Source organism: Exophiala viscosa (assembly GCF_022695815.1).
Source record: "Exophiala viscosa unplaced genomic scaffold EDD37scaffold_1, whole genome shotgun sequence".
NCBI classification, from domain to species: Eukaryota; Fungi; Ascomycota; class Eurotiomycetes; order Chaetothyriales; family Herpotrichiellaceae; genus Exophiala; species Exophiala viscosa.
In genome coordinates, this window is record NW_026944353.1 from 2,967,572 (window position 1) to 2,993,307 (window position 25,736).

At 51.0% G+C, this 25,736-nt stretch overlaps 9 protein-coding genes across 9 annotated transcripts; 4 read left to right on the plus strand and 5 right to left on the minus strand.

The window, feature by feature from the left end:
* Nucleotides 1-177: 177 nt before the first annotated feature.
* Nucleotides 178-3,934, plus strand: EDD37DRAFT_56677 (sulfate transporter family-domain-containing protein). The gene has a single exon (XM_062814110.1). The coding sequence runs from the start codon at nucleotides 589-591 to the stop codon at nucleotides 3,787-3,789; it is 3,201 nt and encodes a 1,066-aa protein (XP_062675406.1). The 5' UTR covers nucleotides 178-588; the 3' UTR covers nucleotides 3,790-3,934.
* A 2,337-nt stretch (nucleotides 3,935-6,271) lies between these two features.
* On the plus strand, nucleotides 6,272-8,423 carry EDD37DRAFT_604404 (pleckstrin domain-containing protein; the record flags this gene model as incomplete). The annotated part of the gene is made up of 4 exons (XM_062814739.1): nucleotides 6,272-6,537; nucleotides 6,598-6,796; nucleotides 6,847-7,048; nucleotides 7,114-8,423. 4 exons carry the CDS (start codon nucleotides 6,272-6,274, stop codon nucleotides 8,421-8,423), a joined length of 1,977 nt encoding a protein of 658 aa, XP_062675407.1.
* A 459-nt stretch (nucleotides 8,424-8,882) lies between these two features.
* EDD37DRAFT_604405 (short chain dehydrogenase/reductase) lies at nucleotides 8,883-10,116 on the minus strand (the record flags this gene model as incomplete). Its single annotated transcript, XM_062814740.1, has 2 exons — nucleotides 8,883-9,094; nucleotides 9,189-10,116. The coding sequence occupies 2 exons, from the start codon at nucleotides 10,114-10,116 to the stop codon at nucleotides 8,883-8,885; spliced, it is 1,140 nt and encodes a 379-aa protein (XP_062675408.1).
* Nucleotides 10,117-11,927: 1,811 nt separating this feature from the next.
* On the minus strand, nucleotides 11,928-13,576 carry EDD37DRAFT_617256 (uncharacterized protein). Its single transcript, XM_062815716.1, has 3 exons — nucleotides 12,659-13,576; nucleotides 12,012-12,609; nucleotides 11,928-11,950 (listed from the first exon to the last, which is right to left on the minus strand). The coding sequence occupies exons 1-2, from the start codon at nucleotides 13,205-13,207 to the stop codon at nucleotides 12,148-12,150; spliced, it is 1,011 nt and encodes a 336-aa protein (XP_062675409.1). The 5' UTR covers nucleotides 13,208-13,576; the 3' UTR covers nucleotides 11,928-11,950; nucleotides 12,012-12,147.
* A 913-nt stretch (nucleotides 13,577-14,489) lies between these two features.
* Nucleotides 14,490-15,230, minus strand: EDD37DRAFT_645276 (uncharacterized protein; the record flags this gene model as incomplete). The annotated part of the gene is made up of 1 exon (XM_062817616.1): nucleotides 14,490-15,230. One exon carries the CDS (start codon nucleotides 15,228-15,230, stop codon nucleotides 14,490-14,492), a length of 741 nt encoding a protein of 246 aa, XP_062675410.1.
* Nucleotides 15,231-17,800: 2,570 nt separating this feature from the next.
* EDD37DRAFT_617263 (zinc finger protein GLI) lies at nucleotides 17,801-19,338 on the minus strand. The gene has a single exon (XM_062815717.1). The coding sequence runs from the start codon at nucleotides 19,232-19,234 to the stop codon at nucleotides 17,852-17,854; it is 1,383 nt and encodes a 460-aa protein (XP_062675411.1). The 5' UTR covers nucleotides 19,235-19,338; the 3' UTR covers nucleotides 17,801-17,851.
* Nucleotides 19,339-19,892: 554 nt separating this feature from the next.
* EDD37DRAFT_604409 (alanyl-tRNA synthetase) lies at nucleotides 19,893-20,711 on the plus strand (the record flags this gene model as incomplete). Its single annotated transcript, XM_062814741.1, has 1 exon — nucleotides 19,893-20,711. The coding sequence occupies one exon, from the start codon at nucleotides 19,893-19,895 to the stop codon at nucleotides 20,709-20,711; it is 819 nt and encodes a 272-aa protein (XP_062675412.1).
* A 172-nt stretch (nucleotides 20,712-20,883) lies between these two features.
* On the minus strand, nucleotides 20,884-22,579 carry EDD37DRAFT_604410 (6-phosphogluconate dehydrogenase; the record flags this gene model as incomplete). Its single annotated transcript, XM_062814742.1, has 3 exons — nucleotides 20,884-22,289; nucleotides 22,350-22,437; nucleotides 22,547-22,579. The coding sequence occupies 3 exons, from the start codon at nucleotides 22,577-22,579 to the stop codon at nucleotides 20,884-20,886; spliced, it is 1,527 nt and encodes a 508-aa protein (XP_062675413.1).
* Nucleotides 22,580-22,865: 286 nt separating this feature from the next.
* Nucleotides 22,866-24,559, plus strand: EDD37DRAFT_54815 (3-dehydroshikimate dehydratase). The gene is made up of 2 exons (XM_062813677.1): nucleotides 22,866-23,393; nucleotides 23,452-24,559. The coding sequence occupies exons 1-2, from the start codon at nucleotides 23,004-23,006 to the stop codon at nucleotides 24,094-24,096; spliced, it is 1,035 nt and encodes a 344-aa protein (XP_062675414.1). The 5' UTR covers nucleotides 22,866-23,003; the 3' UTR covers nucleotides 24,097-24,559.
* The last annotated feature ends 1,177 nt before the right edge of the window (nucleotides 24,560-25,736 follow it).

Below are 25,736 nucleotides of genomic sequence, written 5' to 3' on the forward strand. Positions count from 1 at the left end.
CGATCCTGCGTTACCTTACGTTTTTTCGTCGCTAAGCGTAAACTCTCCCCCAGTCGTTTGTTATCTTTAGTGGCACGACCATGGCCACTGCTGCACTATTCTGCTGCATTATGCCTTGATCACCAGCAGCAACAGATTTTTTACAACGTGCAACGTCTTTTTGTCACTGGTTGGTGACCCTAAAACGAGTGCCGACATCTCGATCCGCGAATCCGCATCATTCCACTCACCTGCAGGCAAAAATTTCCTCCGCATCAAAATGGTACCATGACTTCCTCCCAACACACGACGACCCTCGACACGAATGTGGATACGACTGGAGCTACGTGGAAGACACATAGATAACTGGCAATATCGAGAAAGAAGAGGAATTGTTTCAAACGTCGCAAGACTCGTTCCTGTTCTGTCCTGAGGTCTCTCCACTTGCATCTTGCTCATGTCCTGCACCTCTGGCGCAACCAAAGCATACTCATGGTCTGGCACGAATAGGAACCTTCAAGGCTTTTCAGTGTTCGTCACTCACCAGTAAAAGACGCGAGTTTGTGTTTATCTATCTGCGGGGCGATGGCTATCTCATAAAACGCCCAAATGTCGACCAGTGTCCCGGGCAAGCAACATGCTCGCCATACCTCTAACGCCTCAAAAGCCCGTCCAGCTGGCCTACCTGCCTCTCCTTCCAGAAGATCTCAAGGTGACCGCAGCACAGATGACAGTAACACACTCGCTGTCGGAGACCGTCCTCACACTTCACGCAGGACTCGAGCAAGTTCTACATCTAGTCAAGCGGCCGCCAGGACGCCAGCCAGGTCCTTCTTCCGCCGGTCCTTCCACGGTCAACTAGATCCTGCCCAATACTCTTCATCCGCAGAACTACGGGATCAAACGGCGGATCTCGCTTCGTTGGCTGTGTCTGACAATGCCTCCCACCTAGACAGCGAGCCGCGGAGCCCCTCTTCCTCTTCCGACGACGGCCTACCCGATCCGATCCTAGAGGTATCCGAGCCCGTATCACCGGAAAGCCAGGACCACGAGCCTGCTGACGAGCCCGTACAGTCCGAGCTGGCCATGATGATACAGAGCTATTCCGAACAAGAGGAGGGCCAGAACCTGAATACAAGCCATAATGGACACCATAGAAGCACTTATGAAACTCCGACGTCTTCTGACGTGGCGGAGCAATCTGTGCCAGACGAAAGGTCGGCTCTCCTGGGTGACCGCAAAACTTCTGTTCAGTATGGCCAGTTAGGCGACGTCGAAGGGCAAGTGTCAGACAACAATAGCTCCTCTTCAAAGTGGCGGGCATCAACTAAGAAGGTCCAGTCATGCCTCTATACTCTTTCTCACCCCAAGACCTGGGACCGACGCACGATCTACAAGGAGGTTGTTATACACCCCGTCAGTCTTTTCCCCGCTGTCTTTCTAGGCCTGCTCCTAAATATCTTGGACGCCCTTTCCTATGGCATGATTCTGTTCCCCCTCGGCAATGCCGTCTTCGACAATCTAGGTTCCGATGGCATTGCCATGTTCTATGTCAGCACTATCATGGCTCAGCTGGTCTACTCATCTGGCGGGTCAGTCTTTCGGGGTGGCATTGGGTCAGAAATGATCGAAGTGGTGCCGTTCTTTCACAAGATGGCTTTCACCATTCTGAACAAGGTCGGAGAGGAGAACAGTAAGGCCGTCTTAGCCACGACCATACTGTCCTTCTCAATCAGTGCTTTACTTACCGGTGTCGTCTTTTTCCTCATGGGAGCGTGCAAATTGGGATCTTTGATTGGCTTCTTTCCGCGGCATATTCTCATTGGATGTATTGGAGGTGTCGGCTGGTTTCTTGTTGCCACTGGTGTCGAAGTCTCAGCTCGACTTCCTGGGAACCTCGAATATAACTTCCACACGCTCAAGCAGCTCTTTCGAGGAGACACCATTGCACTCTGGATCGTCCCACTTTTGCTCGCAGTCACTCTCATCATCATACAACGCCATGTGAAATCAAATCTCTTGGTCGGTGGCTATTTTATATCCGTGGGTGCCATCTTCTACTTTTTCAAGTTTGCTTTGGGGATCCAAATGGACACGCTTCATTCGAAGGGCTGGGTTTTCGATCCACCACCGGCTGGAAATCCTTGGTACCACTTCTATACGCTATACGACTTCAAGGCGGTTCATTGGGGCGCATTGGCAGACACTATTCCGGCCATGTTCGCTTTGACATTTTTCGGAGTGCTGCATGTTCCCATCAACGTCCCTGCGCTGGGCATTTCCACAGGCGAGGACAATCTGAACGTTGACCGCGAGCTCGTTGCGCACGGTGTTTCGAATTGCCTGAGTGGGCTTTTCGGAAGTGTTCAGAATTACCTGGTCTATACAAACAGCTTACTATTTATGGATAGCGGCGGTGATGATCGCCTCGCGGGTCTACTACTCGCAGCAGCGACCTTTGGCATTTTGTTAGCCGGACCTACTATTATAGGATTCATTCCTATCATGGTGGTGGGCGCTTTGATCTTCCTTCTCGGAATCGAGCTTCTCGAAGAGGCCCTTGTTGGAACCTGGGGTAAAGTGCACAGACTTGAGTATGCCACGATTGTCATCATTGTCGTCACTATGGGTGTCTGGGATTTCGTCATTGGCATCTTGGTTGGCATTGTCCTCGCTGCGGTGAGCTTTGTTGTGCAGACCTCACGCAGGACGGCCATCAGGGTGACTTATTCTGGAGACATTGCCAAGTCACTGGTCAGAAGACCTCCGGTACAGCTGAACTTCCTGAAAGAGACGGGCCACCAGATCTTCCTCATCAAATTGGCCGGGTTCCTGTTTTTCGGTACGATTGTTGGCGTCGAGAATCGGATACGGGCGCTCTTGGAAGAAGACGCCTTCGCGGACAGGCCTCTGAGATTTCTGGTACTGGACATGGCTCATATCAACGGCATCGACTTCTCGGCTGCCGAGGCTTTCACAAGAATCAACCGATTACTGCAAAAGCGCAAAGTAGGACTGGTGATCAGCGGCATGAATGTCGATGACGAAATTGGGCAAGCTTTGCGTAACGTTGGACTGTTCGCCGAGGACTCGGAAGTACAGATTTTCGCGGATCTCAATGACGCCCTCGAGCATTGCGAGAACAAGTTGTTGACCGCATTATACAGGCAACAGGAACATCGACGGGCGAAACGCGTGGCGGCGCCTCACCTGGATGTACCTCGCAATCGAGGAAGTCAAGAAATGCCACAGTCGTACAAGGCTGAGTTCATGGGCAGCTCTCCGCGCCGCAATCTGCTTCACCAGGTGGCACAGAGCACACTTGATGAAGACACATCGAGCGTCACCAAGTGGCATTCCTTCAAGCAGCCGCTCCCTCTTCTACTTCAAGTGTTTGCGGATTGTTCTGATAAGAACGAAGATTTTTGGTACCGGGCAACTCACTATTTCGAAAGAGTCACGTTCCCCCAAGGATCCGTTCTGTTCCGGGTTGGCGACGACCCCAACGGCTTCTATCTGCTTGAGGAAGGCATCTTGCGTGCGGACTATGACCTGCCGCAGGGCAAATATTCCGAGTTGATCGTGGCAGGTCGGCCATGCGGGGAACTGCCATTTTTCTCGCATACGCCACGAACAGCAACAACGGTGGCGGAGAAAGACTGTGTGACGTGGTTACTTGATGACAACAGGTGGCACGAGATGCAGACGCACGATCCGGATGTTGCTCAAGAATTGCTTGTTATCAGTCTTAAATTGACGAAAGAGAGGATGGACGCCATCACGTCGTATATCTTGACGACGGCGGGCTGATACGGCTGGCTCTATTCAATGCAGCTCCGATGATGGTTTGGAAAAGGATTACCCAGGTGTGTAAGCATAGAGTCCTGGCTACGAGGCTCAAAAATGTATGTTTTGGTCAGTTAGATAAAAGCATGCCACTTGTTATTATTATTGTCCGCCCTCGATCATACGAGTCGGAGTACTCCGTATTCTTATCACATGTCTGGCGGGCGGGAGTTCCCTTGCTTCCTTAGCCTTGGTGGCAGGTGTCAGGCGGATCTTCGCCATAAGGTAAGTAATTCTCCGTCAGGCCCAAAAAACTTTTTCTTTCTACATGGAACTTTCCTTTCTTCTCCATCGAGTTTTGCTCCCAACTCAGAAACTTGGAGGCTCACTGCGATCGTTGTAGAGTCATGTGTTTCTTGTCAAGTGCAGCGCGATCACGGAGCGATTTTCACGGAAGTACTGCAGCATCGATCTCTGCAATCTCAGGGCGACAAGTGCAGGGCCACCTTGGTATGACACCATGCCTGATTCCTGTAAGTGAGAGGGCCCCAAGGAGGGTCCGAGCTTTTCTGCAAGCCATCCGTCCCACAGTCTCAGCTTGATGATTTGACCCTTGAAATGAGCGGAGTCCTATCTTTTGAGCAATTTTGGAAGCCAGGAATTTCAATGTCCTTGCACATCTACATTGTCGCGGGAATAAATTGTCCAGGTCGTGTTGGCCATGGACGATCCAACATTCTGTACGGAGCACTCCTCGCAAGAGCTCAAGATTGTTGTATATTGAACATCAGGTGATATTGAGTCGAGCGAAATCTGAAGAGAGGAAATTTTCGACCTTTTGAGGATCGACGGCGCATGCAAAGGTGGAGTGTGAGTGGGATACCGCTGTGCATGAAAAAATGTTCCGTCAACACAATGGGCCTTGGGAATGATAGGCAAGTGATGGCCCTGTTCTGCATCACCTACGACCATATATACCACTCCCCTGCACAACCCCGATCATCCTACATGGTACTTTCGAGCTTGCAACACTGGAATGGCGGTAAGTGACAAGAGAAGGTGACCGACATGGAAGACGCAGCAGAATGCTCCGTCTATGCGCTACTGTGAAGTATGCTAACTACATCCCAACCTAATGGGCTTACGGCCCTGGCTAAATATGCTCAGCTAGCACATGCTTCTTGTTGCGCTTGCTTGACTACATCTTCGGGATACTATCCTTCACGAAGCAGTGGCCGGCTTGCGACTGGTGGCAAGGAATGTAGGAGCACGTCATTCTGCAGAGCGATTTTTGAATGGTCGCATGACCACCAACCCTTTGCGATATCTTTTCGTGGTCTGATGATATCCGAAACCTAGGGGATGCAGTCAGTCCTGCAAGTCGTGCATTAAGAACATCTGATCAATGGAGGAAGTCGACCACTGACTTTCCTAGCCCTCGACTTCAATTGCATCGCATTGGCGATCGCTCTCGAAAACGATTGATGACCTGGTGCTGAGGCATGACTAGCGGATCCTTTCTAGAAGGAGAGATACCTGTCACGTATACTATGCATAACATAGCATCAGTCTGACCGTATCACCATATCAAGATTGGCCAAGACATGGTCATAAGACCAGTGTCCACGATAAGAGAAACGATAGTTGTATGGGTGCAAGGCAAATTTGCACCATACGTACCACCCTGACACCCAAGGAAGACAAGACGGGCAGAGACATACCTCCATGTGTCAAGGTTCCTCAAGGACACTTGACTCGAAGTTAGGTGACTAACATATTGCACCGAGTGAGTTAGTCTTGTAAGCAAGCGACCTGCCATTTGCATTCCATTGCCCTAGAGTCTATAGACGATCCTGAAGCCAAGGCTAGGGAATTCTTTGGCGGTGGAGTTCTTTAAAATCGGATTGGGCCCGTTCTTGAAATGTTTGAGGTCCAGTTTTAGTTAAAGCTGTGGACCGTCTTTAGTGTACGTGAGAGTCTTTCTTTTAACTGGACAATTGCTAGAACTTGAGGCCTAGCGCGCCATTTTGGCAAGCCTCCAAATCTCCCTAGGCTTCCAACCGCCATCATCTTGACTGGACAACGGAGCCCCAGGCTGGCAGGTCAAAACAAAAAAACCCACGACACACTCACCAGGAGGCGGCGGCCAGGCGAGAAAGTCTTGTCTCATCACGCCCTTTTTCTGGTATAATCTCGCGAAATCCCTCCCACATCCAATCCTTTCTCTCCTTGCTCAAACATCTTCTAATTTCCAAGAGCATCCATCTATCTTCTTGCTACCTGCTCTTTTTCTCACCTCCTCAATCTTAATTGCTCTTCAATCCATTCCCTTGACCTCCACGTTACACAGACCGTGGTTGCCATTGTAAACATCCCTTGCGTCTGGTCCTGACGGCATTCAGACATACTTACATTGTAATATCTCTTTCTTGCCATCTCTCGATACTCCCTCCCTTCACCAACCTTCGTTCCCAATACCACATAGCCTCAGTCAGCGTTGATCAAGATGTCTGTCGAAGCACCAAAGCCTGTCGAGGAGACGCCTGCTGTGGAGCATACCAAGACTGTACCTGAACAGCCTGAGGCACCAGCTGCACCAGTCGAGGAAACTGCTGTTGCTCCCCTTGTTGAACCAACCACAGAGACTGCCCCCGCGACTACTGAGGAGCCTGCAGTCCCCGCCAAGGATGACTTGAAGAAGGATGAAGTGGCCGTCTCGGCTGTTCCTATTTCAGAAGGAATCCTGGGATACAAGGAGCCAACTCTGTTGAAGTATGTCCATTGCACCCCTTACTGACTTTGGGGACACAATAGCTGATTAATGACTTACAGGAGATTCTTCTACTCAAAGCACTACTTCTGGTTCTCCGAGGAACCATTGACGGCCGAATCCCTTTCTACTTTCCTGCGATCTGAGAAGGACGACGCGAAGCACTATTCTGCGGCCTGGGCACGTGAGACCGGAAAGGGCTTGTTGTTCTTCTCCAAGCGTGCTGAGGATAAGGCGACCCCTGCTGGCATCATCAACCTGGTACGTATGTCGAACTTCTTTGTGGACTGCCATAATCTGACATTGTTCAGGCTGATGCCTCAAACGTCACCAAGGAAGGTTTCAGCAATTTCTCTTTCAAGGCCGGCACCCACCAACACCGCTTCGAGGCTGTTGGGCCCAGAGAACGTGACAGCTGGGTTGTTGCGATTGAAAAGGGTATTGAAGAAGCCAAGGTACTGAAGGAAGATGTTAGAGAACGTGAAAGCTACAAGAAAAACATCGACGACTACGGTAAGTTTTCATCTTTCGTCACCGATTCTGGACCCGCCAATGATCGGCGACTAATGCCGCTCTAGCTAAACCTGCCGTTGTTGCTACCACCGTCCCCGCGACCACCCGTTCCAAGTCAAAGGAACCCAAGAAATCTCTCGATGCTAGCACTGCCGCCTCTGCGGCTGCGGTACCTGAAACTGCAAGCACCTCTGCCACTAGCGCTGACGAAGTCAAGAAAGAGGAGGTCAAGAAGGAGAACAAGGATCGTTCTCAATCTCGCAAGCGTGGCAGCATCTTCGGCGGTCTGATTGGCAAGAAGGAAGAACATGATGCCAAGAAGGAAGAGAAGGCCGAGCACAAGAAAGAGGTGAAGGAGGAGAAGAAGGCCGAAGCTGACCAGACTACCGAGGAGCCCAGCAAGGCCATTGAGGCCACTGAGGCTGCTGGCGTCGCTGGTGTTCCCACTGTTGCTAGCCCTACTGACAGCAAGACCGACAAGGAGCCAATTACTCCAGCTACTGAGAAGAAGAACAAGCGTGGCTCTGTCTTTGGAAGCTTCTACAAGCGTGTCACTAGCCCAACTGCGGAGAAGTCGGAAGAGGAAGCCAGCGCAGCCCTCAACCTGCCACCTGTCTCCGAGACAGCGCCAAAGCTCGAGGAGCCAATCGAGAACAAGCCCATCGACACTGCCGCAGTCACCGCACCTGTTGATACCGTTGAGACTCCTACTGCTGCGGAGCCTATCGCAGAGGCAACCACCACACCTGCTACAACCGAGCCTACGAGTGCCCCCAAGACCGAGAAGAAGGGCGGCTTCTTGGGCTTCATCAAGAAGACAGAGGCTAAGTTGGAAGGAAAGAAAGAGCACAAGGAGGAGGCCAAGGAAGCTCCCAAGGAGACGACTTCAGAGGACAAGGGCACCGAAGCCATTGCCAAAGACCCTGTTGCCGCCGCCAGCACAGAAGCAACCGAACCTGCTGTTGTTGGTGCCCCAACCGAGACCGCTGCTGTTGAGACTCCTGCTGTCAAGGAAGAGCGACCTGCTCGTAACGAGGAGCGCCGCAGCTCCTTCTTCTTCAACAAGAAGCGAACCGATGCCAGCGAAACCAAGGATGGTGTTGAGGGGTCCAAGCGGGAGAAATCCCCTGCCCCCGGCAAATTCATTGGCAACCTTGTACGACGTGCTAGCAAGGCGGTGAAATCGGACGGATCAAAGGAGAAGACTACCACCGAATCAGCTGCGACTGCTGAGACCGCGACTTCGGAAACCCCAGCCGTTGTCCCCGAAGCCGAGGAGACCCACACCAAGACCGAAGCCATCCCAGAAGAACCTGCTATCACCAACCCCGAGCCTGTGGTCCCCGCTGCTCGAGAGGTCCAAGCCACGGCTTGAAGGGCCTCCGAGGTCAGGGACAAAACTCCACGCACATCTCTGTCTCATCCAGCGGGACTGCCTCGCGCTCAAAGTCCAGTTGAGTTTGAGAAGTGGTGGGATGAGAACAACTACAGCACTCCATCGCTACCTCCTCGCAGCCCTTCTCGTCCCTCTGGCCTCGGCGTTTGAGGTAGCCTGACATGGTTCACGTCTGATTTTGGTTTTCATCTCAGATCTTTTTGGGACTGACGACAAACTCGGACATCGCTCATTTTCGTTTTGTTTTGCCTTGCTTTTCAGGATACCCCACCACTACTAGATGGAGATGGTCATCGTTGTTTTTTGGTTTGTTTGTTTTTCAAGTACCAGATACCCCAACTCAGCAAGTCTTGTTCTTACGAAGAGATACCCCGTCGAATACAAGTGTCTACTGGATAACAAGGGAGAAGGATCTGCCTAAGGAAAGCAGAAGGCTTATTAGTCCTTTGTGGCTTTCCGGTGCAAAATGGCATTGAGTTGGTCTTGGTTGGGACGCAGCTCTTCTTCAATAGCTTCAGCAGTTGGTGGACTTTGTTGGTATGTCATTGGTGATATCCATTGGCATGACTTCAAATCTTCGAGGATTCGTTGTCCAAGCATGACCATGAAAAAGCCAAGCACATAGGCAGACCTAGTTAGGATAGTAATAGCTAATAATGAGTCGAAAAATTGCATAGATGTTCCAATTTGATTTCTGTCTCGAAGAACTTCTCATGGGACCAAAGGTCTACCAATCATACACACCATCTTTATGGATCAATCTACCCACATCCGCATCCCTTTCCCCCTTGAGGATGGCCAGCAACGTCTCCCCGGCTGTTATCGGAGCTCCTGCCAGACCCCATCCACTCCGCAACTCCTCGGTCGTGCCTCGCAAATTGCTCACGACGAACCCTGGGCTCATAGCGAATACCTTGATCTCATTCCCATAGTCGGCATGTTCGAATAGAGCCACCATGTTCAACGCCGCCTTGGACGCGTGGTAAGCAGTCGGATTCGGGGGCGACGGGAAATTCGGCGTGTTGGGCGCGAAAAGACGTGCCGACGTGCGTGAGAACTGCGATAACAAGTCAGTCGGCGCTGTGACCATGCCCTTAGCACTTCCTTTAAGTTTACGGTAGTGATAGTGTGTATCTGGCATCGACTTTTTCAGACCGCAAGGAGACGATTTCCCGCTCCATAGGTGGACAGAGGCGGAGAAAGAGAAAGGAAGAGCACCTACAGACCCCGCACCACTGGACACAAAGATACTATACGGCTTGCCAGAAGCCTTGAGCAGTAAAGGTCGGAACGCATCAGCGACAGCCGCCGCGCCAGTCACGTTGGTCTCAAGGCACGTCTGGAACCGCACCCGAACGTCCGGCGACTGAATGTTGCCGACGGCGGCATTGTTGATCAAGGCATCGAGATGGCCCCATGTCTCATGGACTTGCTTGGCAGCGGCCTCGACGGACAAGGAATCGGTGACGTCCAACTGAATAGTTGACAGACGAGATGCACTTTCTGGATTTGATGACGATATCTCGTTTTTCGCGGCGAGTACTTTCTCGAGAGACCGGCCAGTCATGATGACGTGAAATTCTTCGGCAGCTGTTATGAGGACTTTGGTCGCGGCGAGGCCCACGCCACTGTTCGCGCCGGTTATGAGGACGACACGAGGGGACTGAGACATGATGAACACGACAACAATGGCTTTGCCTTGTCTTGCTGATAGGAGCGGAAAGGGTCTAAAAGGGAAATTGAGGCGAATGGAAACTTCCTTACCTACTTGATATGCGAGGCATGATCAGTAGAGTATTTTATACATGTTCAAGCACAATGTCTGATATACGGAGTTACTAGGAATCCGTCGACATCGAAAGAGGTGAGGCAGACGAGGCTAGGCCTCTTAAGGAGCAACCCTTGCGAGACTTGGCATTTCTCCGGCGACAAGAACAGAAAGACTCGTTGACACGTCCTTTCCCCGTTATATCCGCAATATCTTGCCCAACTTTGAGAAGCTGCAGCACGACGACTTCGCTTCTTCATGCCAGTCACCCTCTCGGCATGACACGCACAGTCCCTTTTCAAGTCATGGAATCTGGGCCACTTATTGACAGCAAGCTGCAAGTTCCATACAAAGAGGCCGGTCGACCATGGTGGAAGCGAATATATCAACCTCACCTTGACTCTCTCCACATGAAGTATTGCTCGAAGCCTCGAATTTTGTGAGCTGCATAACCATGGATTGGTACTCGTACGAGGTTGTGAAACACGATGACTAGTCAATGTCAAAAAGAACAATCATCGTTCATCTTTCCGCTATGTATCTGCATTACTAACACGCTCCAGACCTCTAGTAACTAATCGTGATGTTGGTGTGTTCAGACATGGGGTCGTGTCCTCCAGTGATCTGCACTTCGCCTGTGTAGACTTAAGGTCAGGAGCGCCGAGGCCGGAAACTCCTGACCTGAGGGAAAGAGTTGGCTAAAGATCATTCATTGACGGAAGTGGCCCCGAGTATCTATAAGTTGTTTTCCGAGTGAGGACGACTGGCCAAGAAAATGGCAGCTACCTATCCTTTTACAACAGACGAGAGATGTGGGCCGCTCTGGAGGACCTTCATAACTTTTGTTCTCCAGACTCAGACGTTCTGTATCTCCCCGGCTTGCGTCCATTGATGACGCATAGACAGGTAAGTTTCTGGCTCCCACTAGCAATGTGTCCAGGTACACAATGTCCTAGTCTGCCCAAGACCCAGCACACACATTGAAACTCGCGTCGTCGAGAGATGGCACACCGCCTGGGACGCCTGCTGTCGGATATCCATTACTCCTATCAGTGCCTCGATTGGGTGGTCGGATAGCAGTGGGAACCACACCGTCAAGCGCACCGGGTACCAAAGTGACGGTATGGTTGGGTTAGGTAGATCCAGGAATCCAGCATGAAATGCGATAGACAAAGAAGTCGAGGGTCTCAGACAAGACAAGTTTTAGCAGCTTAAGATATAAAAACCCATGACGGCCTTGAGGTCAACTCATCTTACAGTTACACCCTAACCTAAACGTCTAACGTCCCTTGTGTGGCACGGGCAAGTCACCTCTCGCGTGCGCAAGAATCTCTTCCACAAGCTGTTTCCTCCAGGGCGGCAGATCAAATATCTGGCCATGATCGAGGTTCGGGCACCACACCACGTTCAGCCTGTCATCGCCGCTATGGTCTTTTTCTGGCACGGCCTTTTCGGAATCATAGTCTGCCGGAATGTCATCGCTGTGAAAGCTGACACGTTTGGTCTTATTACCCTCGCCTCCACCAGTTGCTTGCAAATATTCATAAACGAGAGGGGCGTTGATGATCGAGTCTTTGCCGGCCAGGAAGACAGTGGCGTGATGGTTCCGAAGGTCGTTCTTCCACAAGATGTTCTCAGACCAGAAGAATGTGCGGGAGAGTGTGTGCGCTACTCCCATATCCTTAGAGCCAAAGTACCATAAAAGCCATTCGTTGGCGAGCTTGGGTCTGCGTACAATCTGGTCTCAGTGTCAGCCACGCGGTTCATTCTTGCAAGATATGTATGAGGAACTGTCTTACAAAGTTATAGGCAACATCCGGTTGATGAAGTAGGATGGAGACAGGGTCGACGAGAATAACCGAGGCGACCATGCTTGCTAGTTCGGGCGTCTTCAAAAGATGTGTGGAGATTACTGAGCCATATCTTCGGGTGACGTTAGTAATGGATCTTCGATAGTAATGGACAGACATACGAGTGTGACACCAATATGTACCGCTCAAACCCATGGTGCTGTAAAATGGTCCGAAGCTGTCGACACATTTCTCGCTTCCGTGGCAAAGGTGACGTGATTCGAGACGAGATGGACAGCATCTCAACTGCAAGGATCCCGATGATGCCATCCTCGGCCCGGCGTCCTTGATTCAATTCTTTCAGGAATTCCATGTAAGGGTACAGGCCAACTCCGATACCATGGAGGAACAGAATCGGTAACTCCGCCCGAGAAGTATGAGCGCGATACCAGTATGTCAGATTTTGGGCTGGAGAACGGTGGATTTCCAGGAGTGATTGCGGCCGCAGGGGGAAGACGTCGAAAAAGTGGGTGATTGAAGCACGGTAGTGGCGGAAGTGGTGGAGGCGCATGTAGGCATGCGTGAGGATGTCGACGACGAAGATACACAACAAGAACGTTAACACTAGCAATTCGAGAACAGAAGGAGAAGCTTACTGAGTACCACACTAGACTTCGATGGAGTGCATCGACTTTGTCCAAGGTCAACCGTAGACACTTGACATCGGCACGTCCGTGCTCGAAATTCAATCCGGTGCCATGTTCGATGCTCTTCACATATCCTTCCACTTCATCGTCGTAGGAGGGATCGTTCAGGTCCGTGTTAAAAAATGCCCATCGAAAGAACTCTTTGACGTTCTCGCGCTTCACGGCGGTCAGAGGCGCGTGGAAGAACCAGCCCGACAAGTATCGGACGGGGTCCTGCGTACTCTCATGACAGAGTCGGAAGAGTTTCTGTCGCTCCTCTTTCGACGGGGCAGGAGGATGTAGGGCTGGACGCTGGAGTTTATGTCTTTGATAGAGATAGAAAACGAGACAGAAGATGGTCTCTGCCAAGGCCCAATATTCGACGAAGATTGAAAGTCTGTAGGTAGTCGGCATGCACAGCGTCGAAACGCAATAGGTAACGCAGATCGGTGCAATCGAATGCAGTATGAAAACCCATGACCTGACCCATATATAGTCGAAAGTCGATGTTCCGATCATGGTGCAGTAATTATTTGGCTCACTATACCGGGTTGGCAGATCTGTAAGCAGAACGTCATTACTTTCCAAGGATCTGAGTCCTAGGTTTGATGAGAACGTCCCAAGATCTGGATCTAAGGTTTATCTTCAGTTTTAGGATAGGTCGTAGATAAGCACTCTACATAAAGCGCGATATTCTGTTGGGAATCGGCGGGTCCGCCATAAACATGATCAAGCATAAAAAGCATGTGATGATGAAGGCGAAGATAGCAGCTCTGTCGCATGTGGGATTCGGGAATCTATTCCGTCCAAAGTTTTCATTTGGCGAAGCGTTAACTAACTTAGGAGGGTATCGTACACGATATTAAGATAATATAGAAGAACTAGAAAATACGATGAAAACCAATATTATTTTGCTTGACGCGGACGCGAAGATAGCCTAATTATACGTATTGGAGCTCAGACCCTTCTAGCGAAGGACTTTTCTCCGAAAAGGATTAGTGCGTATGCACTGTCATGTGAGCCTCATGGGTCTGAGAACTGAGACAACCAAAACCACCTCGAGAAAGAGTACTCGCTCTCGAACGCAAAGCTGTTGTAACCAATAAATTACGAGGTGCCTACAGATATCTGGTACGCGATAATGCACAAAACGCAGGCCGATGGTTATCACTAGAAGCAGGAAGAAAGATTACAAGGGATTGATCTGTGTTCAATTTTCTCCAAAACACTCATATGAGGATGGAGGTGTGCAAGTCATTTTCATGCTCGCAACGAGTTCTATGAAAAAGACTGTGGCTGGGTCATCGCAACTTGTCCCGGAGAGGACGCCATGACCACAGTTGGATATAAAAGCAAGTAAACTCAAGGCCACGAGTCAATCCATCAGGCATGCTAGCATGCAAGAGGGAGACAGTCAGAACCGGCCATGTGTCATAACAAAATCAACATTTTCCCAACCAAGCAGACTCCACCACTTTTACGCAGTCGAGAAGGTGAGTTGGGTTTGAAAAACAATCGTAGCCATAAATGCTGTAACAGCTTGGAGAAGCCTGAGTCTCTTCGTGAGAACTCATCAACTCCGATGATGGCTTGCCGAAGCTGATAAAAACAATGACCATGTAAAAAGAAATGCGACGTGGCAGTTGGGAGGCAGCCCACCTGGCTTAAGCCTTTTAAAAATATCCCCAACCCCAAGCGTCATGTAGCTGCATGAGACACCACCCAAAGGATGGGTCACAGCGTCGATTGTCGTCCAATGCGTTTGCGAACAAGAACCAATGTTGAAGAAAAGGGATCCACATCACTCCTCAAACCCATCGTCAGGATTACCACCAAGACGGTAGACCATAGCCCGCAGGCGCTGGATTTCAGCCTCGGCGATCTCCACGTGCTGCTGCTTCCGCTGCCGAGACTTCCTCGCGGCAGCAGTATTCTTTTTCCTCTTCGCCGTCTCCTTGTCATCCTCACTGTCAATTGTGATCTCTTCCAAAGCCTTGCGCGATTTGGAAGACTTGCTGATACCGTGGGCATCCGAGTGCTTGCGTCCGTGACTGAATGGCACGGAGGGCGGGCGACCAGGAGAAGACTTCTGTCGAACCATGGTCGCAGGCGGGGATGTCTTGGTCGGCATATGATGCTTCGTAGGAGCGGCAGTCATAAGCGGTTGAGCAAATTGATCAAAACTGTCTTGAGGAAACAATGGAGCCATGCTGTCGAGCTCGGAGAAGTTTAACTGACCATCGAGCAAACCATCATCCAGCGGAGAGGTGTTCAAACCGCTGCTGGGCATGGCTGGTGACTCGAGGTAGCCGGATTCTGGAGTGCTTAGGTAGGGGAAGGCTGTCGATGGCGGGGCCGACATGACCATGGAATCATCCTTGAACAATTCGGTGGGCGAGACGGTGCCGTCCTTGACATATGCTCCAGAATTGACAGCAGTGAAATTAGCAGGCTGATAGTTGGCTTCAAAGTTGAAGAAGTCGTCCTGGGATGCGAGCATGTCACCTCCCGAGAGGAAGAGGGAATCAAATGCGGTCGACATTATGGGACCTGGATATAAGATTAGTGGTCTGGAGGTTGTGACCTGGTGATCGCGGTAAATACCTTGTGGGATGTTTTGAGTCGAGGGGTTTCTACGTTGAGTAACAGACGTGGTGGATGGATCAAACAATGGAACAGGCGGTAGGCGCTGCAAATGAGCGAGCTGGTGCAAATTCTGTTGCTTGAGTTGTGGTTGTTGCAAAGCTGGACTTGAGAAAGACCGATGATCGTAATGGGCTAGCGACGGAGACAGAGAAGACTGAACAGGCGACACTCCGTGGTTGATGGAGAGATGTCGGGATTGCAAGAGTCTTTGATTAGGGCCTGTACACAAGGTCGCCTGCGCACGCGAGGCTGGAGTCGAGACTGGATGTCCGGTCTCTGGGTTCGCGAAGAGCAGAAAGTCCTGATCGAAGCTGTGTTGGTTGCGGTGCTGCGGTGCAGTCGATGTACTTGGGGTTGAAGAACGCCATGGTTGCTGATGATCCGTGGTGAAGGGGGTGAAATCCAACGCGTTAATGGTTGCGGTTGGGATTGAAGAGGTCGAAACGCTGAGAGCGACGAGGTCTTGCAGGTTCACAGGGACTCCGGGTGGAGACTGTAAACGAGGAGTGAGTTGAGATGGTTTGGGTTGGGTGACTGTGTCGGTGACTGAGTCTATCTTGCCGGTGAGCTAGATAGAAGTGGCGGAAACGAAAGAGATCAGAATGACTCCATATCCTGATGAAGTCTTAATGATGTCTGCTAGATGTGATTGTATGTGGAGAGGTAGAGAAGAAGGAAGAGATTCAGGCAGCAGTTGGGTGGGAGAAAAGAAGTTTAAGAGTTAGGCTGTGGGTGGTGCAGGCATCGGCGGCCAGTTGCGGTGGTCAGCCTTGGCGGATTAGGAAGGAATGACTAGGTAAAGATAGGTTAGACGCGGCTAAGGAGGGGCTTTTTGGGCTTGGCTTCTGCACCTCTGACTGGACCATGAAACGAGGTCTTGGGGCCTCCCAAATTCAAAAGAACGGAAACGGATTGTGACTCATAATTGTGAGTCTTTTCCCAGTGACAGTGACGACCAGTGCAATTCAATTTGAATTGAGACGAACGAGATGAGGAAGTCAAGAATGATATGAATGATATGCGAAACCCGCTGCTGTGCAATGCGAACCGAATCTCATACATGGAATCATCTTGAGAGAGTGTCTACGAGTAAGTAACGGTGGTTTGGTCTCTGGTGACATTCGTACTCGGGTTGAAGAATTGTGGGCGGCCTCTTTAACTCTGGAGATAACCATAAAGCCCATCCTTCAGACACACAACTATCTGGATACCTATTTACGTGAATTGTTCCGCGTCCATGTCATGTTTAATCCAATCTCACTGACACTCTGCTATCGACTGACGTTGTCCGTGCCCGGAGAGGATGTTATCTGCTGCTCTGGTCCTATTCTGTGAAGTCCAAAGTTCCCTGTTACCAAAAGTCCGGGTGTCTTGTGGGTGTCTCTAGGTGCCATGCAGGCTGTGGACCACTGGACAAAATGGACACAGAACCGCCTAACCAATCAATCTCCCTTCACCTCTTTGGGCTGTCCGTGCCGACCACTTTTTTCCCACCAGGCACGCCCTTTTACAACTGCATGGGGGGAACCACGGCTTTTCCCATTCCTCATGCCAGACCAAACGGATGGCACTCCATCGCTTCTCTCAGAGCAACGTCTTCGATTGAATGAAACTGACCTTCAGTCTCTTCACTTTACATCAAACGTACCGCTCTGGCATGCGCGTACACTCGGAGTACTTGGTCCGTCACTTTTATCAATATGACTCACAAAGACGAACCCTGCATGCTGTGGAAATATCCAGCACTAGATATATCCAATCGCAGTGAATTCGACACGGAAAATGCAACCCACCCCACGAGACCAGCGGAGCTAACTCATGTACGGAGACTGTGTAAGCAACAGCCACTCGTCATCCGCAGTGCGTACAGAAGAGGCGGTGCTCCAGCGTTACTACTCCATACGGAGTACTCTGCTACAGACAAGATACTTGCATAGCACTGCCTGTCTTTACTCTCCGCGCAACGCTTTCCCCGTTTTCACTTTACTGCATGATGCACATGCGCTGCAATGCCATCGCCGAAATATGCGTCTTATTCCATCCTATCACACTTCCTCATTTTCTTCTGCATTCAGATATGAAACAGTCGAGGCACGTCACGATGCATATGGAGGAGACCAGATCGGTGTCCTCGATGGTTCTTCATGGCTAGAACCAGGCTATGCAGTTCCACACACATCCGGATCTCCTGAGGCTTTCATGTAGACAGTTCGTGTCGTAGCAAGGTGGGAGTATCTTGCATCCTTTCCGCAGGAAGTCCCAGACACCGGTCCCTGCAGGCCAACCCCCCGCCGTGGAAAAGGAAGTGCATGTCTGGGTTCATTACAGCAACTTCTCTTGTTGCATCAGCCACACGGCCTTGTACCCTACGATCGGGCAAGGCCGTGGCCCTCGATCACAAGACAGCATGTAATGAAAGATGTTCAACCCCTCATGATCAAAGCAGACTTTGCGCAGATGTAGACCACTCAGTGAGCTGAAGATATTCTCAGATTGGGATACCTATATGAACCTTCCTCACGCTGAAGATACTTGTGTCACACCTTCCAGAGCCTTGATCATCTCCCACGGGTTCTGTTGACTATCCCCAGGTTTCTCTCCAGTAAACATCTCGAATACATGACTGGTCTCCGCGCGCAAGACACCATCCAGTATCTCCTCCGTCTGCTGCCATTCTGCTCTACGATGGTCGTCAGCAACCTTCTCATCACCACCTCCCCTTTTGACCAAGTCGCCTCTAGCATCCTCCACGGTGGACCATAAATCTTCAAGATCTCTCTGTAAATCGCGTCCTTCCTGCTCGGCCCAGTGGATTTGTCGGCGCAGAAGCCGGAAGTACTGTGAAGGAGGCAGATTCCGTTCGTACTCGTCCATGTCGCTCCAGATGTCCGTCGGGTAGTACTCTGGGTTCAGGGGCAGAGTCATTGGTACACTGTCCACATCAACTGCGTCCGCCAGTTCTTCAGACCCCTCTCCGTCCGCCATCTCCACGTCCTCGGGATTCAGACCCATAGCGGCCACCGTATAACTCGTCGGCAGCGGTGGGAGTTCTCCCACCAACGAAGCTTTCTTGTCGCCATTTTGCTTTCCACCGATGGTGAGCTTTAGTCTTTTGATCCCACCAGCTGATACTCCTCCGTTGGAAATTCCTCCCGTATGACCTCGTGGCACAGGGTCACTAGGGCGGAGCGCCTCTGTCTCATGAACCGTCCTCATATGCTTTGCCAGTGCGTCGGATCTTGTAAAGCTTCGGTCGCATTCGGGCAACGAACACATGAAAGGCTTCTCCTTGGTGTGACTGCGCATGTGTGCTTTCAACGCGTAGGCACTGGTGTGAGGCTGGCCCTTCCTAGCGCAACCATCCCACTCACAGTAGTACTTTTTCTGACGTGGCACGATATGCACGTCGTTAATATGCGCCACCAGCTTGTCCATGTTGCCTTGTTCTGGATCTGTACAACCCTCCCATAGGCATTTCGTCACCTGGACGTAGTCCGCCAGCTCGGGGTTTTCAGGGTTGGCCTGAGCAGCCGCGTAGGCAGTAGAGAGGGGGTGTGTCGGGCCGAGGTGGGCGAATGAAGGTGATGTAGGCACGGATCCGGAAGTGTCGCTACTAATTGACCCTGTGGGCGATCGAGGAGGAATAACGGTCGAGCCTGATTGAGGAGTGGCATGGTCGTAGCTTGATGCGCCGGTCTTGCGGCGTTTGGCAGGAGGCATGCCGGGAGCTCTGGCCGCGGTACTCATGGGAGACGCGATATCGTCGTCTGAGCCAGAAAGAGTCGATCCTCGTGAATGGGAGTGCGATCGCGGCTGAAATTTGACATCCTCGGGGAACTCGTCTGAATCGATATCAGACAAGGGTGACCCCGACGCCGGGGTATCTGGGTCACCATCCATTGTGAAGGTGAATACTCGGACAAAATGATGTGAGGCAAAATCCAGACAGAAGTGAAGCTACAAGTGATCAGAAAAAAGCTGGGGTCAAACGGGCGACATGTTGTAAATGTGTCTCTACAGCAAAAGGTGCAGGCGTTGCGTCTACATGGAAACACCCGGCAGACCTACTCCATTCAGACCATCTTCAAACGCGTCTGGATTATCGTCAACGCTCCAGATCTCATTAATTTGGTCAACCCATACGGCTCGATGTGTCTCATACTGCGCCGTTTAAATCTACATATGAACGAGGCACATTCTTCGACTAGCTGGTATCAAATCAATTAGCAGCTTGAGACGGTGGTGAGAGGCCTCCTGCAAGATCGTACTGTATCCCATCTTGCCTAATCCGGAAGGTGTATCCAAAATTTCAACGCCCTTCGGTCATATCATTCTGAACTCCATTGCCTTCCTCCTGCTTCTATGTTCGTATTATTGTAAAGGAGTACTACGACTCATATTGACACGTCTCGCAAGAAAAGCATTGAGTCATCGGCATCTGAACAGCAATAAAGACGCCCGGAGCAACCCTAAGCATGATACACCAAAACCACCAGATATAAATATCAAAACATCCTGTAACACCAACATCTATCACCCAGGGGACACAATTCCCAAGATGTCCAACTCTATAGCACGCACGGTACTCACATTCCAGCACAATGCAAAGCTCTACACCCTACCCACCTCAGTACTAGCAATCACACCATTTCCATCTCTCGCCGAACCCAACCGCCAACTCTTCAAGAGTGCCACAGACGATGACTCAGTCGTCGTAACAAAAGAAACCATTTTCCATCCTCAAGGCGGCGGACAACCCACCGACGAAGGATCAATGTCCTCACCTGGCAAAACGTTCGCCGTCTCTTCAGTACGCATGTCCGCCACAGAAGAAGGCCAAGTCCTACATCTAGGCCGTTTCGCCGACACAGCCAACCCCTTCTCAATCGGCGAGACCGTCACGCAAAGCATAGACGTCGAAAAGCGACTATTATACTCACGCCTACACACAGCCGGACACGTCCTAGGCGCCGCAGTCCGACATCTTCTCGAAAAGCAGGTCCCCGGGTTCGACGAGCTAAAGGCCAGCCATTTCCCAGACAGCGCGGCATGTGAGTTCGCAGGCCTGATCGAGGGGAAGTGGAAAGGAGACATCCAAGGCAAGGTCGACGAGTACATTGGGGCCTCAATGCCCGTGGAGATTGATTTCTGGAGTGAAGACGACTTCCGCACAAACGGTCTCGAGAGGCTGATCCCCAGCGGTGAGGGCGTCAAGCTTGCGCCCTCCGAGAAGTATCGCGTGGTGAAAATCATCGGCGCGGAAGTTTACCCCTGTGGAGGCACACATGTCGACACCACGGACCAGTGTGGCAAGGTCGGCGTCAAGAAGATCAGCAGGAGTAAGGGGACTAGTCGAGTATCGTATACCGTCGCCTAGGATTTATGAGAGCATGTCGAACCGAACACTATCATGAAGAGCTTGATTATATTTCCTGTATACTGATATTGTATGCTCTTTGGACGCCGGTATAATAGAACACACCAGAATAGACTAGACGGTATGTGACCGCCTTCTAGAAGAGGATTTTCAAGAAGAATCACAGAGTTCATCACGATTTGTTCTCGTTCTTCTTATCCACTTTTCCCGTTGCACGCTTCCACTCGTAATGATGTGGGCCCTTCTTCGCGGGCTCGCCTGGATACTCGCTCCACTTCTCATACATATGCTCGCCAAAATAATCAAGCTCCGCCTCCATGAACTGCGTCGGCAGCAGTGTCGAGCTCGAGTACTTGTAGTATTCGAGCGAGGCGCTGAGCGCAGGCACATAAGCGTCGGCCTCGATTGCCTTGAGCACCACGTTCTTGAGCGGCTTGTAAGCTTTCGACAGTTCACTCGCGATCTCACGGTTGGCGAGGAGGATGTCGTCGTTGTGGTCATCACGTCCGAGCATGGAGTCCAGCACGTCGGATATGTGGTCCGATTGGATGATGCAGCCGCCGCGCCAGATCTGGACAATCTTGCGGTAGTCGAGCTTCCAGCCCTCCTGGCGATCCATTGCCTTGATGATTTGCAGACCCTGGATGAAGGCGAGCAGGAAGGCAGCGTAGAGGGCGAGCTGCAACTCTTCGATCTCGATCTTGAATGTGCGAGGCTCCACGCCACCGTCGAAGACTCTGTTGACTTCAAGTCGTCTTGCGGCATCTGAGGAGCCGAGGCGGAACATGTGTGCAGACAAGATGGTAGGAGCCGGGACATGCAGACGGATGGCTTCTTCGCAGGTCCAGATACCGGTCCCTTCCGAGTTGTCGGCGTCTTGGACGACCTTGTCGAGAACCTCGGAAAGCACGAAACTTCCGTCGTCTTTCTTCGTTCGGTTGATGTCGATTCCGATCGAAACGAGGAAGTTGTCGTGCAAAGGCCCATCCTTGTTCCATGACTCAAAGACGTCGGCGATCTGGTCGAACTCCATACCCAGACATTTGTGCATGATGAACCAGATCTCGGCGATCGAAGACATCATGCCCTGCTCGATGCCATTGTGAAGCATCTTGACGTAGTGTCCGCTTCCGTGTGGTCCTATGGGTGTCACACATGGTCGTCCTTTGCCATCCTTTGCTGCGACCCTTTCCAAGAAGGGCAGTATCTTCTTCAGTGTATCTGCGTCGCCGCCCGGGGACATGGACGGCCCGCTTCTCGCGCTCTGGTAGCCACCGCTGACACCACAGCCGATGTAGTGGATGCCATCTGGGTCGAGTTCTTTTTGTCGTCGTTCTGTATTTTTCCAGTACTCGTTTGAGCAGTCGAGGATGATGTCGCCCTTTTTTAGGTTCGGGCGTAGTTCTTTGAGTACAGCGTCACCGGGTCCTCCATGCGGTATGCTGTACACAAACAGTTTGGGTTCGTTTTCAGACTCCAGGCTCTTGCACATCTCCTTGTAGTCTTTCTGAGAGTGGATAGACTTGTCAAGGCCGACTGCTTTGGCCTCGCCCTGTAATTTGGAAACATTCGTCTCATCTGGCGTGCGGCATCGTCAGCATTGCGATCTGATAGTCCAAGGATCGGCTGGAGTCACACCGGGATCGAAGTAGTAAACATCAACACCATTCTCGGCATAGAGGAGAGACATCATTCCACCCATGCTTCCCGTGCCACACATGCCAAGCTATAAGGGTGTCAGTCCGCTTGACGATCTCCGCCACGAGGCTTGTGCCACATGTTGGAAGGCCCACGAAACCCATAAGTGGCATCCGGTGTTTCTTTCTGAGACGTACCTTTTTGAATTCGGGTCCACCATCTTGGCCCATATTGCTGGACGGTAATGATTTGCTTGTCTGTACCTAAGTCTGCAGTGAATGCCCGAGTGACGGAAGTAAGACTTGTAGAAGCAATAACTCTGCTCAAGAAAAGGACAGTAGAGTGAGGCACACTTATCTTCACCGTAGGATGTATGTCCTTACCTAGTAATGATGAAGTATTTGCATCCGTTGTTCCGCATCAACGTTGAACGTTTCGTCGTCGTTACTGCCTTCTGACGTGCATCTGACGTCACGTTCAACGTCGGGATTGTCATTCAAATGAATTCGACACGACAGCATAACGTGGTCCGGATGGTCATACTTTGTTTAGGGCGTCGAAGAAGCATCACTATTGAACCAATATCAGTTGCCGGAATTCGCGATTGAGAAAAACGAAACAAGACCAGGCACTACCATCAAAACCTCGGCAATTATGGCGCATTTCAAGGGCCAGAAGATCCCAATATGCTATGCATCCTGTTCGATAGGTCACAGCGATAAGCATACACTTCCAGAAAAGCTCAAGGCTTTTGCTAGTGCAGGTTTCGATGCGATCGAGCTTGCTATGCCAGACATTCTGACATATGGCCAACAAATATCTGAAAGCAAGAAGGAAATCGATCCAAAAGACTACGCCACGCTGCGGTCAGTTGCACAGAAAATTGGCGAGTTATGCAAGAAAGAAGGCCTGAAAATATTGATCCTGCAGCCGTTTGCCAATTTCGAAGGTTGGCCCAAAGGCAGTCCAGAAAGGCAAGATGCCTTTGATCGAGCCAGGGGATGGATGAGTATCATGGAGGCAGCTGGCACAGATATGATGCAGGTAAATAATCATACCTTACGTACACCTTTTGGTATCCTTTGTTGACAAAGACTTCCAGATCGGTTCCTCTGACGCCGAGGGGATATCCTCGAGCTTTGACTATCTGGCTTCCGATTTGGCTGAATTGGCGGACATCTTTGCAGAAAAAGGCTTTCGTATCGCCTATGAGAATTGGTGTTGGGCTACACATGCACCCACCTGGAAAGATGTATGGGAGATCGTGGAAAAAGCTGACCGACCCAACCTGGGCCTATGCCTCGACACATTTCAGAGCGCGGGAGGTGAATGGGGAAGCCCAACGACAAAATCTGGGTTGATCGAGGACGTGGACAAGAGCGAGTTGGACAAGAGGTGGAAGGCCAGTTGTGAAGAGCTCTCCAAAACGGTTCCTCCAGAGAAGATCTTTTTCCTGCAGATTTCTGATGCCTACAAAATGCAACCGCCCCTGGAAGACAAGCCCGATGAGAGCGGCCTCAGACCTCGAGGGCAATGGAGTCATGACTACCGCCCAATTCCATATAACGGCGGATATCTGCCCATTGAAGATTTCACCAAAGCTGTACTTGCGACTGGGTTCCGTGGCTGGCTTTCCATGGAAGTTTTCGACGGCAAGGATCCGGAGAGATATGGTGACGACATGAAGCCATTCGCAAAGCAAGCCTTTGATTCACTGCAGAAGTTGTTGGACGAGGCTGGAGCATAGAACCTGATCGTCGCGGAGTTGGCCAGAGAACCAGGTATTCATAGTTGTACAGGTCCCACAGACCCACCTGCGGAAGGCATGTCCTGCATCAAAAGTCCGTAACTTTGTGTCTCTGAGCCGTGCAGGTTGCTGTATCCGGTACACGGCAGATACAATGCTGTTAGATGGGCAAAGAACTCCAGGTTCCGCGGTCGTCCTGAGGGAGCGCATGGCTTGGTGCGACCCTGCTCAATCCCCAGCCACCATATGGTAGCACAGCCTGGTCGTCAGCCTCCAACGGCGTATGTACCACCTGCGACGAAGAGCGTGTCGTTGCAAACATGGCTTGGAACGCATTGTCACACTGCGTGCAAGTCCAAGCCAGCGAATTGAATGAATAAGTCGTACCTGCCAGACCTGTCAAGAAAGAAGCAGTCTGATTGTCTCAGTTCGGTTTGAAGAGATCGACAGGGCTTATCGAGACATGTTGTGGTTCCTAAGATGTCTTGACGTGAGCCAACATCTCTAGTCGTCGGAAGACCCCGACACGAACCAACGGCCTCGATAACCTGCCCTCATTGGCTCAGTTGTCAGACTTCTTGTACCATATACTATACCACTATAATAGTATATGTTGTGACATTTTTGCTCCGGTCGACCACAGACTATCTCAACGGTGCCCGCGTCGATCAGGCCCAAATGTGACAATGGAAGTGTACTTCCAGAATGTCTCGTTCAGGCAAGGGTGTCGCATGCCTCCAAACAAGAGTTGGTAGTATGGACACCCGACGCAGAGGGGGCAGCTGGTTAGGAATTGTCAGGTGTACAGGAGAATCGCATGTGCTGCATTTCAAAGCATAGTCAATCGAGTCCCAGGCCCTGTTTTTCGACGCGTTTCTTTGCCATCACATAGTTGTAAAAACGCGTCTAACTCACGCGTATAGGGATGGCGGAAAGTCTGTTTAAAGTAGCACCGGCATGCCAAGAGGGTTGGTCCACTGACGGAGTGGATGCAGAAATGACTTGCCGCCTGATTGATTTGATGCGAGCGACAGGTTTGACAGGGGGTCTAGGAAGTACTATAGTCGGCAAAGGAAGATGAAATCATGAGTGAACTTCAAAGATAGGAACGAGGACAAAAGTTAGCAGGAATGCATAAAGCATTAAAAGATCAACCACTAGAGCCAACGAGGTTTAGTTGCTTAATCTCCGGGGATCCTTTTGTTTGACCTCAATTTCCTCTCCTGATGAGAGTCTCATCCTTCTGAGGCTTCTCCAGCCCTGCCGACTCTCCGATCTTCTTGTTGTTCGCCGGCCTTGTTTCACCCTGCGATAGCGCCATATTGACCTTCTCGCATCAGATTCACACTGTTTGCCCGGATTCAGGCACTGGATCATTCGCTAACCCATCCTCTCCGGGTCATCTCGCTCGCTTACCATGTCTCCTATATGCAATTGTTTGCCCTATGGGATTTCCCCTGAAAACCCCTCACGAACACGAAAGTACAGCGACCATCACGTTGGTAGACCAGCTGTCTACCGGACTCACAGGCCTTCCCACTATCGCTGACTAGCAGCTGTACCTGGTTCCTGACGCAAGATTGTAAAGAGTGAAGATCACTCGGATATCCTTTGGGGAAATTCCGATCGAGCCCAATGCG

Bases quoted from the DNA above. Each gene is read 5' to 3' on its own strand.
- EDD37DRAFT_56677 (XM_062814110.1), top strand. From the start codon at position 589: ATGTCGACCAGTGTCCCGGGCAAGCAACATGCTCGCCATACCTCTAAC.
- EDD37DRAFT_617256 (XM_062815716.1), bottom strand. From the start codon at position 13,207: ATGATCGGAACATCGACTTTCGACTATATATGGGTCAGGTCATGGGTT. The intron at 12,610-12,658 runs GTAAGCTTCTCC...ACGTTCTTGTTG, and splicing joins GAAGTCTAGTGTGGTACTCA to TGTATCTTCGTCGTCGACAT.
- EDD37DRAFT_617263 (XM_062815717.1), bottom strand. From the start codon at position 19,234: ATGGATGGTGACCCAGATACCCCGGCGTCGGGGTCACCCTTGTCTGAT.
- EDD37DRAFT_54815 (XM_062813677.1), top strand. From the start codon at position 23,004: ATGGCGCATTTCAAGGGCCAGAAGATCCCAATATGCTATGCATCCTGT. The intron at 23,394-23,451 runs GTAAATAATCAT...AAAGACTTCCAG, and splicing joins CTGGCACAGATATGATGCAG to ATCGGTTCCTCTGACGCCGA.